We start from the raw sequence: 16,456 nt of genomic DNA, 5'->3' as shown, positions 1-16,456 counted from the left end.
TGAAGTAGCATCACCCTCCACCTGCTGTAATATCCAAATGACCTGATCAACACTCTCCACTTGCTGAGAGTCAAAAGTGGCATTCAAAGTGACATTCCTGCTTAGAACAAAATCAGAAGCTCCCAAACGATAATCAAATGAGCCTTCGAATCCCAAACGCATAATCGGATCAAATCTCACATCCTCGATGTGACCAAATGCTGGGTGACCAAATATCTGACGCTAATCAAAATCTGAAGTAGCTCCACCAGATCCAATAACTCCTAATGCAGCAGTCGGCGACCTATGACTAAGATGACCCAAATATGTCGAAACTCCAGAACCAGAACCAATGCTCGATAACCAACGCCGATCCTCCTCCAGAAAGGAACGACCTATCGAAACCGTCATCTCATCTCGTCACCCCAAAGTCTCCACATCAATGAAGTGTTTCAAGTTGTCATGAGCTCGGCATAAATGCAAGAAAGGACCTTTACCAAAGCTAGAACAACGAGTTACCTTTCTGCCAATACACTTCTTCCAATTGTTATTGACTTCTAAGACTTTACACCAACGAGAACTGGTCGTGACCCAATAATGCCTAGAACAATCACCAACTGCGAAAACTACAAAACGATTACCTCCCAATGATGTCTCCTTGGAAGGCCCCCAAATGTCTGACTGAACACCTCCTAAAAGACTCCTCGCTCGATGGATAGAAGTGCCTAACTCCACCATGGTCTTTCTCATCCCAATGTGCTCAAAGGACTTCCATCTGCAGGTCAAAGCACTCATCAACAACTTATGCATGGCATCATCAATCATATATCCCAGCACCAAACAATGCCACAGTCTAGCCAAAGAAGTCGTCAGCGCTCTATCAATCACCGTGCTCCCAAGCAAATAGTATAAGTTACTCCTTCTGACGTCCTTCATCACAATCATGGACCCAAATGTAACCTTCAAACGTGCATCCGCCAAGGTCACCCTATAGCCTGCTGCCTCTAAAGCTCCAAGTAAAATGATATTCTTCTTCAACTGAGGAACGAACTCACTCTAACCAACTCCCGAATCACTCCGTCACTCATCCTAATCCGAACGATGCCAATACAACCAATAGTGCATTCATGATCATTACTCATGAGCACGAAATCCCCTCTTTCCAACTCCTAAAATCTGGAGAGCCAATCCCTCCTAGGGAAAATATGGTATGTAGCATTGGAGTCCAACATCCAATCTATAGAGTAGGCAACACAAACTGACGGCAGTGCAGATAATGAGTAGCCCAAAGAATCTGAATCTGAATCGTTGCCACTAGCATTGACAACATTCACCTCTGAAGCCTGAATAGCTTTCCCCTTATTCTTCCCGACTTGATCATTTAACTTTGGGCATTCAGCTTTCTAATGTTCATCTTCTTTACAAAAAGTACACTGATTCCTACGAATTCCAAGATGTGCCCCTCTAGACTGTGACCTTCTACCTGGGTTTGGACCCTTTGCTCTTGCAACCAATGCCCCCGTTACCGACTCAATAGAAGTCTCCTTGTCCTTCTTCCTAAGTTGGTAATTCACTAATACAGCGGTGACCTTACTATATGAAAGAGATGCCTTCCCATTAATAAGAGTAAGGACAAACGTCTCATATTACTCGTCGGGCAAGGAACTCAACAATAGCAACGCATTGTCCTCATCTTCAACAATGATATCTACATTCACCAAATCTACAAGAAGCTTCGTGTAGTGGTTCATGTGATCACTAATGGATGTCTCTTTCTTCAATTAGAAGCGATAAAGCCTCCTCTTCAAATACAAACGGTTTTTCCCAAATCTTCTTAGCTGAAGTCTCATTCATCACATCATATTTTAGATCTTGAGTGAGGCAAGACCTAATCACACCACACACTGTTCGATTCATCTTTTTCCAAACCTTCTCATCAATGTCGTCCGGTTTCCCGTCCAACTCTAACGTATCTTTCAAATTCTGCGCATTGAGCGCATCCAAGACTTCGCATCGCCAAAGTCCAAAATTGTTAGTGCCATTGAACTTCTCCACATCAATCTTCATCGAGTGAATACTCAAACTTTGGACAGTCTTCACACCTGAAGAACCACCCTCAACTCCCTCTTTCTCGGCCATAATCTTCAACACACCAACAACCAGTGCGGAAACAAACGAAGAATAGATCCAAAACTGAGAAAAGAAAGAAGCTTTACCAAAAAGATCTCACATTTCTCACCAACTGAAAGCCTAGACGAGCTTCCCAAATTGATCTACTCCTCCAAATAGCTCAAGCGTAGCCCGAGCTCTAATACCAACTGTTGTAGAAAATCGTGTCGAGAAACCAAAACAAACGCCGATCAAAGAGGGCCAAAACCAACCAAAATTAATGCACACATAAAACACCAATGTTGACGTGGTTTGGCAATTGCCTACGTCCACTGGACAAGAAGGGGATGAGGTTTTCACTAATAGAGAAGAATAATACAACTTAAGATTACAAATCACTCGAATGAACAAACTAATCTCACCAACAAAGCTCTTAATTTCTCCAAATAAACCCTAATCAAATAGCTCAGAAAATACCTCTTTTTTGTGCTCCAAATATCCCAAGTTCTTACCCTAAAAAACCTTAAAAGTGTATTGGTATTTATACAAACACAAAAATCAAATAAGATCAGAAAACCAAAACTGGGTTTTGACCCGATTAGCGGTCGACCGCCCCCAATCTCGCGGTCGACCGCGATCCAACGACAGAGACCATAAATCGCCTACAGGGTCTGGTGGTCGACCGCGCCAAGTCCAGACACAAATCCTGGATCCGTGCACGATTGCGGTCGACCGACCTTGCACCGCGGTCGACCGCACAGCTCCCAAACAAAACCTGAAGCTCTTCCAACACCTGTTCTTCACCAAACTTCTCACGATTTCTTCAAAATATCCTTCAAATATTTGCTACCACCTAGACTCTGTGTATATTTACACGTATCCCGTACAGGTAAAAATTGATTCATTATCTCCAGTTACATAAATGCTAAATGAGTGATATGGTGAAGTTTCGAAAGGAAGGGAAGGAGGTGGGGTGGGGTGCGGGAATTTAAAAGAACTTGTTTATTTTTCAAACCTCTATCCCCATTAAGTGCTATGCCCAATTGGTGAGATAAGGAGTCTATAAATGTGAGGCATAGATCAAGCAAATAGTGGGTCCACATGTACAATTCTGGGTACGTCAGTCTGCTCAGCTCTTGATACCAAAACCTCAAAAACAAACATACTCTCATAAATGCCCATTTATTGCCAGTCTGTTTAGGACGGTCACATTCTCTTGTATTTATCTCTAACTCCATTTCTTTTATTAATAAGTCAGCTGATTTTATTGCCAAAGAACAAAATAAGTAAGCTCACAAGCATACAGTTTTGCTTGTTTGCCTGTTTACATATACAACATGGTATTTGTGGTGATTGCTCTTGAGTTTGTGGAGGTAACTTCTCTTTCTCTTCATCACTCATAAATCAGAGGTAAAATTATGTGAAGGCAATTAATCTGCTAATCTCTCCATCGACAAAAGAGCACAGTTTTGAAACATTCTCAGTATGAAGAAATTTTTTTGGATTCTAATGGAAAATGATTTTGACACAGAACCGAGTTCGTTTGGATTACGTTGTATCACAGATGGCCTTACGGAAAGAGTCATTTAGAGATAAATAATATTATTTAGAACAGATAATGTATATTGTGGTAAATGAGCAGGAATTTTTGTAGGATACAACTAAAGGGTCCTCTTAAGAACAGTTCACATTTTTTAATGTACTTGCACATCTATAACATTGATTAAAAGGCACCAAAATAATCCCATAATCATCAACAACTTTACTGTTTGGGAACACTTAGGAGGTGAAGTTAGGGGAACCATTCACCTCCATTCACCTTGTTTGGGAACACTTAGGAGGTGAAGTTAATTCACCCTAGTTCCCCTTGGTTCACCCCCTAATAGTATAAAAATTGTTACCCCCTAAATTGGGGTGTAACCAAGGGGAAGGGAACTCCCTTCCCTTCCCTTCACTCAGTTTCCCTTAACTTCCCTTCACCCCCTACAAATCCAAACAGGCTTAATGTTGATACTCCCAATTTCACATACTTCTACAATTAGAAAGCTTAATGCTATATATGATGAGATGAGATGACTGTTTCTTGATTTATGTTGGCACTGTTTGTTATGATGGCGTTCGCTGGTACGCACTAGTATTGTATCAAGGGAGTAAAATTTCCAATGTAAATTTCAGCGTTATTCACTCAACTCATAGGATGTACAACTGGATACAACTTCTAGTACATTATGTGCTAAAAAACAAAGAAATATTTTACACTGTAAAATTATTGTTGGTTTGATGCAGAAATGAGAACTCCCTTCTACCTGTGTCGATTCTGAATCACACTCCATAGGAATATTGCGTTGGCGCCTTTTCAATAACGTATCCTGTCAATTGACCTCACAGATTATTCTCTTTTCCAAAGAATGTACTTTTTTTTTATCCCTGCATCAATGTGACTCGTATCAGGCACGTATACTAGATACCGAAATAGCTGGTTGAACTCTTGCCAGGTCTTGAAGTTGTTTTTAAAAAAACCTTTTATGTAACTGCTAATTTTTACTCGAAAAATAAAATTTAATGTGTATAGTATGTTGATATGTGTTGGCTTTGTTTTTAGAATTCATTTTTTCTTCGCCAACGCACCTGGCATGTACGCTATAACACTAGCAGCTAGTGCATAATTCCAAACAAACCAGGGAGTACATATATCATATAGAACTCTCATTTTGAATTAAACGTAGCTGTTCTCTATTCATTCTTGTCTACGTAAGAGTATAGAATTCAAACATAATTTAATCTTTCGAGCTAGTGTTGATCATGCTTCCACGCGCAACAAACATTAGTAGAAAATCATATATTCTAGACAGAATATTCTAGACGGAATTTTTTCCGTCTAGAATGTATTAAACTAGACGGAAATTTTCCGTCTAGAATATTCCGTCTAGAATAAAACATTCTAGACGGAAAATTCCGTCTAGAATAGTATTCTAGACGGTTCCTTTATTTTTTATTTTTTTTAAAAATAACCAGGTATTCTAGACGGAAATTTCCGTCTAGAATACCCGTCTAGGAAGTTTCCGTCTAGAATATTCTGTCTAGGATGTATTCTAGACGGTATTTCCGTCTAGAATACTACATCCTAGATGGAAACTTCCTAGACGGGTATTCTAGACGGAATTCCATCTAGGATACGCATCCTAGACGGAATTCTGTGTATCCTAGACGGAATTTTCCGTCTAGGATGCCTAATTTTTTAGCAGTGAAAAAAGTTGATGGTTATAATTATGATGATGGTGATTATGAGAAAAAAAGGACATAAGAAACAATTTCAAGCAGATCAAATACAAAGCAAAAGCAAATATAGTACTCTGGTATGATGTAATTTTGATCTAATTGCCTAAATTTACAAGAAAAACATGAAACGATCCATCAAGAATTTGGTCTTTCCCCCATTAAAGAAGTCTTTCTCGTCGGAGGAGATAATATGGTGAGGGTAAAAAAATAAAATTTTCTTGTCTATAATAGGAGATTCTCAAACTTTACTCCAAAACGAAATCCATTTATTATAATTCTGAGATAAAATTCTCATTATGACTACAAATCACAACAATCATTAAATTAGCAGATAAAAGTGAATTCTGGATCATCTGATTTTTTCCATCACCTTGAAATATAACACAATTTGTTAAAGTGAAAAATATAATCCTCAGCTCTCACTACAACTTTAGAGTTTTGATGTAATTGTTAGGAACTTTAAATAGTATCAAAGCAATCCAAGTTCAACTCCCATTGACCTCTCAACTCTCACCACAACATCAGAGTTTTATCGTAATGATTAGGAACTTTAAGAGATATAACCTGCAATAAAACTCAAGAAACAAGAAGAATATGAAAAATACACCATATGCCAAATCTTTTAATTTTTAATTTTTTTTTTCCATTTTGAGAATAAAAAGCCAAACCTAACTACCTCTACTTTGTTGGGATTATGTCTTTGATTCTTTGTATACCTTCATGATAATTAGTTAGTGTTAGAGATCTATCATGATTAGGAGATCTCATCATGATTAGGAGTTTGAAACCTATTCTAATTAGGAAGTTAGACTAGAGATAAAGTTTTAGTTTCCCTATACATATTCTTCTATTGTTGGAGGAAAAACTAAACAGATGAGAGAGAGCCAATATTCTTGTAATTTAGGGTTAGCAGATTGTGTAGCCTGATTCAAAAATATTATACGAGAGGCGAGGGTTTCGTAGTTCTTATCCGTACAAAAGATTACATCATTGGGAGAGAATTTCACAGTCTTTGTCCGTTCAAAAGATTGTAAGGATAGGACTTTGGAGATAATATGGGAATTGATTATGTATGTGAGGTTGAGAGATGAAACACGAGAGTTGAGTGGTTCCTATTGTAGTTCTCCCTGATACATAGTTGATTTCTCGTATTGTTGCCTGTGGACGTATGTCGAAGTTAGTCGACTGAACCATATAAACCTCGGTATTCTTTCTTCTTGATTGTGGGTATTTTATATCTTATTGATTGTGGGTTGGCTTCTAAACTGCATAAATCGTAGTAGGCGGGGAGACTAAAATTCTCAACAAGTGGTATCAGAGCTATGTTGATGGATCTGGAAGCGAGTTCGCAAGATAGAAAATGACGTCGTGCAAGATTAAAGATTAGCGTTACAAGAATCTAAGATGAAGAAGAAAAAAAGGAGGAGAAGATAGTCAGGGGTGGAGAACGATCAATAGAAGAGAATCCTGGACTTGGCGGCAAGGCGGCAGCGCGTCAGCAGTGATTTGTGTGAAGAAAAGGAGTAGAAGAGCACGTGACCAATCACGTGAGAGGTGAAGTCACATCAGCCAATACTTTTCATGCGAGAAAAGTAGAGACCCATATAGATGTTCTTGGGATTTGATCCATGTGTGATGTCAAACACATAACAGGGAAAAGAATGATTGCTATTCAAGAAAGAAATCACATGATTGAGGATACAATGATCACGTGTCTGACTTAATTGGAGTTTGGTGTTTTGGATCAAAATTCAACGAATGAGGTTGATTGGAGTGTAGATGGCCAAATCGATGGTGGATTTTGGCGATCTAGTAGTCGATTCCGAGGTTTTGGAGTGCTTTGAATGCGATGGGAGGGTTTAATTTTTTAGATTTTATTCAGATTAGCCAGAAGGTGCTGAAAAGTTCTAATGGTGATGATGAGATAGATTTGATGGCAGATAGGACAAACGAGTATGCGACAGATAAGATTGATGTAAAGAATCAGATATGGTTCTAGCAGTAGAGTTATCGGTATATAATTATTCAGAGTCATCGTATGAGCAGTAGTTGGTTGGTGTGTAGACTCGAGGAGGACAATGCCAGATTAAGTGGAGCTTGCAAGCAAGAATGACTGAGTGACACATATACTGATGAATATGGTGGCATTAGACTTGAAGATGATGAGCGCTCATATTTGGTTCAAGCCAAGTGATGAAGAAGATGGAGGTATGTGACTCGTAGTGTGGAGTAGGAAAGATGCACCGATATAATTCGAGACGAGCGATGCAGGTGGAGTACGAGGATAACAAGTGGGGGAAGACTATTGTTAAGTTCAGATTGGGAGAAGAAGTATGGTTGATTTACTTCTAATGTCAGAGGTGGCGAAGATCTCTTAGTGCGCATAAGAGATGTAGAGGTGCCACAACGAGGCAGATGAAAGTGAGGGTCATAAAGACATTCAGTTGGAGTGCAAGTGCTTTGATTTGAAGTGCGAAAGGAATAAAAGACTCTAGCGGGAGAGACAAAGTTTCAAGATGACGATGATATATCTTCCAGGGAGTTTAGGAATCAAATCAAATGTGGAGATTGTTAGGATTATGTCTTTGATTCTTTGTATAACTTCAGGAGAATTAGATATGGTTAGAGATCTATCTCGATTAGGAGATTGAGTCTTATCATGATTAGGAGTTTGAAACCTATTCTAATTAGGAAGTTAGACTAGAGATAGGGTTTTGGTTTTCCTATATATACTCTTTTATTATTGGAGGAAAAACTAAGCAGAGGAGAGGAAGCCGATATTCTTGTAATTTAGGGTTAGCAGAGGACGTATCCTGATTCAAGAATATTGTGCGAGAGGCGAGGGTTTCGTAGTCCTTATCCATGCAAAAGATTACATCATTAGGAGAGGGTTTCACAATCTTTGTCGGTTCAAAATATTGTAAGGATAGGGCTTTGGAGATAATATGAGAGTTGATTACGTATGTGAGGTTGAGATATTAGAGATGAGAGTTGAGTGATTCCTATTATAGTTCTCCCTGATACATAGTGAATTTCTCGTATTGTTGCCCGTGGATATAGGTCGAAGTTGGTCAATTGAACCACGTAAATCTCGGTGTTATTTCTTCTTGATTGTGGTTATTTTATATATTATTGATTGTGGGTTGGCTTCTAAGTTGCGCAAATCGTACTAGGCGGTGAGACTAAAATTCCCAACATACTTCTCGACTGCTTCAAACCACATGTAAAATCACCATCTAAATTTTGGACATAAACCAAAAACCAAAATTCCTTTCATCAATTCTTTAGACCCTTCACAATCTTAAGGGAAAAAGTAAAACACAATAATGTTCTGATCAAAAGGCTGTAAAAGTGGCCAACTTTGATCTCCTAGAATCTATCTCTATTTAGGACAAAAACAGAGGAGAAAATGTTGTTTGGTTAGTTAGCATCATTATTAGAAGAGATGAAGAAAGTAAAAGTTTTCCACTTTATAATCTACACTCTTTGAGCCATTGGCATTTGTAGCAGTTAATTACTTTCTGCTATCAAAATGTTCTTTTTTCTGAAGTTCATGCCAATTTTGAGCTGGATTTTGGTCTCTAATGCAAATTGAGCAACTGATGAGATGGGTTTTCTTCTATTGAGAAAATACATGCTAAAAGCTCAGACTTTCTGCTCTCTGCTGGTGTATCTTTTGACCACAAGTTCCGCAGTTTTTTTATTGCAGCAAGAAATGAGGCACTGAAGTCAGTAATTTGAAATGTGGGTCTCATTTCAACAGTGCATCTTGTCACGCACTGAGCCCATTGGTACAGTATAAGCCGTGGGGTCCACTAAGTGTAGCGTATTGTTTAGGTCAAATCAGTGTTAATATAGACTAGTCGATGCTGTACTTAAGTCTTTAGCTTGGCTATTTAAACTCTTAAATTCTCTTATAACCCAACGATATGAGACTGTCTTTGGGGTCTCACAATCACCTCACTTTACATATATGACACCTTCATCGCAACATGACGATTGACACATCCCGGCATCAGGTGGCTCCTACAGGCTTTAGAGGTTGCTCCCGCCATGCTCACACGGTGTAGCATTACTCCAGAATAGCAATGAGCTTTACATTTCCAGCTAGCAAACTGCTTTGATAGTATTAGTCACACCCAGGGCCCGCAGGCCCATTGACATGGTGTAAGCCGTCGGATCTACTGAATGTATCATGTTGTTTAGCTCAAATTACTACCAAAATTGACTAGCCAATGCTACATTTAAATCTTTAGCTTATCTATTTAAATCCTCAAATTCTCTTATAACCCGCTAATGTGGGACTATCTTTGGGTCCCAAACAACTGATTTGGGTCTAACTTCAAATAGCAAAGGTCTAATTTTGAGAGGTTCTAATAATATGAATATTTGAAAATATGAATATTTGAGGGTCTAATAACAAACTAAAATGTTTGAACGTCTACTATGAATATTAACATTTGAGGGTCTAATATGAAGTTAAGAGAAATGCAAGGGTCTAATATAAGAAAATCCATTGTTCATAAACTCTGTTAGACAATTATATATATCTTGAACATAGGAAGGGTAAAAAAAAAAGAAAAAAAAAATACCCCTATACACCCCGCCAAAACAAATTTCTTTTATTCTACTAACCCCCTTGAACTTTGGTGTGCCTCACAAGACCCCTTAAACTTTAGAACTTTTCCCATGTTACTCTCTAACACTGTTAATGGATTAACAAGCTACACAATCAAAATAATGGTTAGCCATGGCATCAACAAAGATTTTTTGATATACCCTCAAATTTCATTGGGGCACATAGGAACAAAAAAAAAAATGTTCACGGGGTTTTGTGGGAAGAGCCTCAAATTTGGGTGTAACTTTTTTGATTTGGCAAGAGATAATAGCATGTTAACTCTCTGTCACCTATTGAGCATTCTTAGGATAAACTTAATTGGAAAAAAAAAAAAAATTTCTAACACCATTCCATTTTGGGTGGAAGGGAAGTAGCTTTTTTTTACCAGCACTTTATCAATAGAAACCGATCGACGCTAAAGATTCTTGATTAGGATAAAAGAAATGGATATTTCTTTTGAAGCATTTTGCTTAGTGATTTAGCTGGTTATGTGTCAAAGACTCTAGCAATGGAAGCAGGGGGGGAAATCCAAGAAGGGTTGCAAGAGAATCACTTTAAACAGCAGCTTGCAGCAACTGTTAGAAATTTGCGGTGGAGCTATGCAATCTTTTGGTCTGCTTCATCTAGACAACAAGGGTATGGAGTTTATTTATTAACTCTTATTGACTCTTCTATTCTTCAAGTTCATATTCTTTTTTTCCTCATCTGTGTTTCCTATGAAACTGAGTAGAGCTCTATATCAGGGTCATCATGGGTTTATTCAATTGTAATCTAATGTCGTTTTGAAATGCTTAGTTGTTACAGGGATTTTCTTTGTGTTTTCTCTGCAATATGCTAATGGAAATGGTCAGAATTTCATTTGTACATGTTGCCAGTGCATCTCCTTTGGTAAATTGAGAAGCTTTTTCTTTATCTTGATCATCTTTTTATGCTTATGAATTAAGAATATATAAGAGAACTACAATTTGAATAGACTCTATGTTTTGTGGTAAGTCCCAAACTTTTCAAATTCCAGGCATGCAAATGATGCTCGACATTCAGGGAATTTGTGAAGTTAAGAAGAAGGCCATGTATCAATTGCTTTTATATTTTCCTAATATTTTATTTATTCTTGGCTTACATTTTTTGCTATATTGATAATTTCTAATGCACTGAGGAATATCTGCATCTGATTCTTCCGATAATTGAACAGTTAGAGATTATCTTATTTGTGTAATCCTTTTCAATTTGCCTGTTTACAGTCAATTAGTAATTCATTCATCTTTGCCTGAGTTCAGTCCATGTTTTAAGTGTTTTTTTCCTTGTCATGACTCTTACATCATGAATATGCAACTTTAATTGGAATTCCTTTTAAGCGTGTCTTTGATGTTATTTTATTTCTTATTTACCCATGTTGTTGAGTTCCAGGGTATTATCATGGGCTAATGGATACTACAATGGCGACATAAAAACTAGGAAGACGACTCAACCGATGGAATTTAAAGCTGATCAGCTTGGTCTTCAGAGAAGTGAGCAACTGAGAGACCTTTATGAATCTCTCTCAGCAGCTGAAAACAATCAGCAAACCAGAAGGCCATCTGCTTCATTATCTCCTGAAGATTTAACTTCTACCGAATGGTACTACTTGGTTTGCATGTCCTTCACATTCAATCCAGGACAAGGGTATGCAAAATATTTGTTTTTAAAATAATATTTCCCACCATTTTCACTGAAATTAAATTTGGCCTAACATAATTTTTCTCATATTTCCACCAGGTTACCAGGTAGAGCCTTAGCAAACAATCAGCATATATGGTTGAATAATGCACAATTCGCAGACAGCAGAACTTTCTCAAGGTCTCTTTTAGCAAAGGTTAGGCCTTTTCCTATGAGTTTTACTGAGTTTCTCATGTTGAACATAAAATTATCTAATGGCTTCTCTTTGTTCTGTTGTGTTCAAACTCTGTGGATTGACTGTTTTGTGTTCTGTCTCAATTCAGAGTGCATCAATTCAGGTATATCAGTTCTTGTTAACTATTTAAATTGAATATTCTGCCATTGGGATTTTCAGTTCCCTTGTTTAATAGACTCTTTGACAAGACAAAGAGAGTTTTCTTATGTCATTCTAGATCTCTATGATTATGTTTTCACTTTTATGTGCATTGTTAATAAGGTTCAAAGCTGTTATGGATGACTTTGTTTCCCTCTTATTTGCAGACAGTGGTCTGCTTTCCCTTCATGGATGGTATTCTGGAGCTTGGTACAACTGAACAGGTAATTTTCTCCGACTGCATCATTTCAAAAGTGTCGATAACTCCACTTGACTCTCATTTAACTTCATTTTTTTTTCTGATTTCAACTTCATACGAACATCTTAAGGTTTTGGAGGATTCCGTGCTAGTACAGCAAGTCAAAACAACCTTCTGGGATTTTCCCATCCCTGTTTGCTCTGAACAATCTATATCAAGTTCGCCAAACGTAGAAAAGGATGAAGAGGAAACCATACACCCAACTCTTGATCATGATCAACTAATAGAAGATGCAATGGAATTGGAGAATGACAACTTGATACCTGAGGATATTCTATTACCTTTTGCTTTTAATTTTCCTTCTTATGCTCCTACCAAAAATGTTGATGCAATTCATGACGAAGTGGAGGAGCTAAATCCAAAAATATGTGAGGAAATACAAAATGGTTCTCCCGGTGGAAGTTCAAACGATTACTGCACGAATCATCACACTGATGATTCTTTAAGGATGGATGAATTACAAAGTTGTATGTCCCAATCCTTCGTGAATTCTCAAAGGATTCTTTCTTCTCCAAGGGGTGAAAGGATAAGGAATCATGTTTTAGATTGCCTTCAAGAAGGAAACAATGCATATTTGACCTCCCTAGATCTTGAAGGTGATGAGACTCACTACGAAAGGACTCTTTCTGTGATTTTAACAAACTCAAAGGGGTCGGTCTCAGATTCATGCTTCCTTAATGGATCTCAAGCATCCAATTTTACACATTGGAGAAGAGATTTCACCATTCCAAAACCAACAAGTGACACACCTCAGAAACTCTTGAAGAAGATTTTGGTTGGTGCATCTTGGATTCAGGATTATCTTCGATCATTGAAACCGCCAGAAGAAAATGGGATTAGGAATAATGTTTGCAAGCCAGAAGGAGATGATACAAGCGGTAATCATGTGTTATCAGAGAGGAGAAGAAGAGAGAAGCTGAATGAAAAGTTCCTCATTCTCAGATCACTCGTTCCTTCCATTAGCAAGGTAATTGTACTAACAATCATTAAAACTGTTTCTGGCTAAACCTTGAAAACTTTTTCCAAAAGTACTATTCGTCACAACTAGAACAACAGAAGTTCACATTTTATGCATCATGTTGCATATTGACTATTCATTAATGAAATTTGGTAGGTAAGGATCCTAAGATTTTGAGAGTAAATTATTCTAAATAATCATGGATCTCGAACTTCGTCACAATATGCTTTTTGGGTGTAGTAAAGACTTCCAAGAATAGAAGTTTTTTTCATAGTAAAATTTGATGGATGTTGTGCGTGGCGCGGAAGCGGGACAACCAAACAGGCGTGCTTCGAGAACCAAATCAAACAAACGTCGAGATAAAGGCTAAACAAATCAAAACAACGGCACAACAAACAAACGTCGAGATAAAGGCTAAACAAATCAAAACAACGGCACAAATCCAAACACAATAGTTTTACGTGGTTCGGCAAACAACGGCACAAATCCAAACACAATAGTTTTACGTGGTTCGGCAAATTGCCTACGTCCACGAGGCAAGAAGGGGATTGGGTTTTCACTAATAGAGAAGAAAAGTACAAACTGAGATTACAAAACGCTCAAACCAATCAACTAATCTCACCAACAAATCTCCTAATCTCTCCAAATAAACCATCAAACAATTGCTCAGAAACACACTCCTTTTTCTGTGCTCCAAATATCCCCAAACCAATCTCCAAACAAAGCCAAAGAAATCCTAATTCGTATGTTGGTATTTATAGCAAACACCAAACCCAATAAGAACAAGAAACACAAAACAGGCCCTGACCCGATTGGCTGTCGACCGCCCAAAGCTCGCGCTCGATCGCGATTCAGCGACAAAGATCAAATTCGCCTACAGGGTCTTGCGGTCGACCGCGCCAAATCCAGACTCCTACTCTGGCTTGTGCACGTTCGCAGTTGACCGACCTTGCGTCGCGGTCGACCGCGCAGCACCCAAAACGACTCATGCGCCTCCAAACCTGTTCTGATCCAAAATTTCTCGCCGATTCTACAATTCTCCACCTCGGCGAAGTTTCTTCCAAAAACTGAGCCGACACCGATCAAACCAAATGCCTCACTTGTTACGTCCAGTACGAAGTGAAATGATTCACGACAACGGACTCAATCCACAACAAGTCGAGACCCAAACGGGAGTGCGAACACTCTCCCAAACATCGGTATCTACTTACCAAATCGGCTGCATCAAAACTGACTGCCTACGTATCCTCTTGCCCAAAGAATTAAGCCTTCACGTAGTTTACCCAAACGGCCTCCAAAGGCCCTCAAACAAATAGAAAAGTCTGCAACTGTTCACCAATATCATCTGCATCCAAATCCAAATGATCCCCAATCTGTGTCACCTCAGCTGGAATCCCAAACGATGCAGTATAATCTGGAGTATGTGGAGTAAACTCCACCTAATGTGGAGTAGCATCACCCTCCACCTGCTGCGATATCCAAACGACCTGATCAATACTCTCTACCTGCCGAGAGTCAAAAAGTGACATACCTGCTCAGAATAAAATCAGAAGCTCCCAACCGATAATCAAATAAGCCTCTGAATCCCAAACGCGAAATCGGATCAAATCTCACATCCTCGATGTGACCAAATGTTGGGTAACCAAATATCCAACGCTAACCAAAATCTGAAGCAGCTCCACCAGATCCAATAACTCCAAATGTCGCAGTCGGTAACCTATGACTAAGATGCCCCAAATATGTCGAACCTCCTAAACCAAAACCAATGCTCGACAACCAACACCGATCCCCCTCCAGAAAGGAACAACCAATAAAAAATATCACTGTATCTCATCGCCACAATGTTTCCTCTCTAATGAAGTGTCTTAAACTTCCATGAGCTCGGCACAAATGCAGAAATAGGTCCCTCTTGCACCTCCCGCTAAAATCAGAATGAAGTACATTCACCTTCTGCCAATACACTTCTTTAACTGTGGTTGACTACTAGTGTTAGACCCTATTGCTACTAGGAAAGAACCCTTGAAGGGGGGAGGGGGGTGAATAGGGTTTATACTAATCTAATCCGATTTAAATATCAATTAAAACTTATTAACAAATATATTCTTGCAAGATAGATATACAACTAATTATGAGCAAGAATATGCAATATGAACAAAGGGCTATATCCTAGCAATAAGATATACTATGAGATATATGCAAGGATATACAAAACACTCAAGGATAAACAAACTAAACTAGATAGTGGGTTATATAAACAATGAGCAATATACAAAGGCGATATAAGATATGAACATAAAAAAAATAAGTGTGTCAATGCAATCACAAACAAATGATATGTTCACGAGGTTCGGTCCCCACGACCTACGTCCCCGCTCCTCACCTCGAGGAGATCTCCACTATCACACCGGGTTTTTTACGCTTACCCGAAAAATGTTTACACCTTAAAATACGGTTTTCTAGCTAACCGAAAACTTTACAATCCATACTCACAATGTAACTACACTAACTACCACCTCAAGTGTTGGTCTCTAGTCCGTGTCTCCCTCAAGTGTTAGAAATTATAACCTCTCTCTAGGCATTACCACCTACCCCACTCCTTTTGGGATGATCCCGTCTGTCACCACACACTCCTCTTGGTGTACTAGTATATTACAAAGTGATCCTCACAATTAAGCATAATAACAACAAATGATTTGTTCTCTACAATGAACGAGAACTCAATTAGGCACAACTCAAAGTTACTATCTCTCACAACCCCAAATATATTATGAATGCAAATACAATAAGCTCAAGTGAGTGTGTGTAACAATGAGATTAATTAAATCTAAACTCAATATAAAACTAGCTTTAATAAGATGATAATCAAACAAATATATAAAAGTAAAGCTAGATATGAGTTTAGAAAACTTCTCAATAGATCAAGAGAGTGAGGGAGAAGAGTTGGATGCTCAAACACTGATGGATGATCTTCCTCAAACCCTTGTGAAATTGTTTTCACAAAACAAACTCTCAAACGCTTAAAAGCTTTTTAAACAAACACTAAACAAAACTTCAAACTCTTGTTAAACCTTCTTAAAACATTCTCTTGGTTGTTTTGAAAGATGAGAGCAATTGGGGTATTTATAGAAACCCAAAACATCAGTAGAAACCCAAGCAAAATGACAAAAAAAACCAAATCCCACAAAATCTAGAAAGTACATAAATATAACCGTTGTTGATCGGCGG

At 38.3% G+C, this 16,456-nt stretch overlaps 1 protein-coding gene across 1 annotated transcript in view; it reads left to right on the top strand.

The window, feature by feature from the left end:
• Positions 10,294-16,456, top strand: part of LOC109837143 (transcription factor EGL1-like) — a 20,138-nt gene continuing 13,975 nt past the window's right edge. Inside the window, exons 1-6 of the mRNA XM_020405256.1 lie at positions 10,294-10,621; positions 11,393-11,647; positions 11,741-11,837; positions 11,965-11,979; positions 12,182-12,238; positions 12,344-13,240. Coding sequence (XP_020260845.1) covers positions 10,494-10,621; positions 11,393-11,647; positions 11,741-11,837; positions 11,965-11,979; positions 12,182-12,238; positions 12,344-13,240 — 1,449 coding nt within the window. The 5' untranslated portion in view covers positions 10,294-10,493. The remainder of the gene's footprint in view (positions 10,622-11,392; positions 11,648-11,740; positions 11,838-11,964; positions 11,980-12,181; positions 12,239-12,343; positions 13,241-16,456) is intronic.

Source organism: Asparagus officinalis, chromosome 4 (assembly GCF_001876935.1).
Source record: "Asparagus officinalis chromosome 4, Aspof.V1, whole genome shotgun sequence".
Taxonomy (NCBI): Eukaryota; Viridiplantae; Streptophyta; class Magnoliopsida; order Asparagales; family Asparagaceae; genus Asparagus; species Asparagus officinalis.
This window is presented reverse-complemented; position numbering and strand designations above follow the sequence as displayed.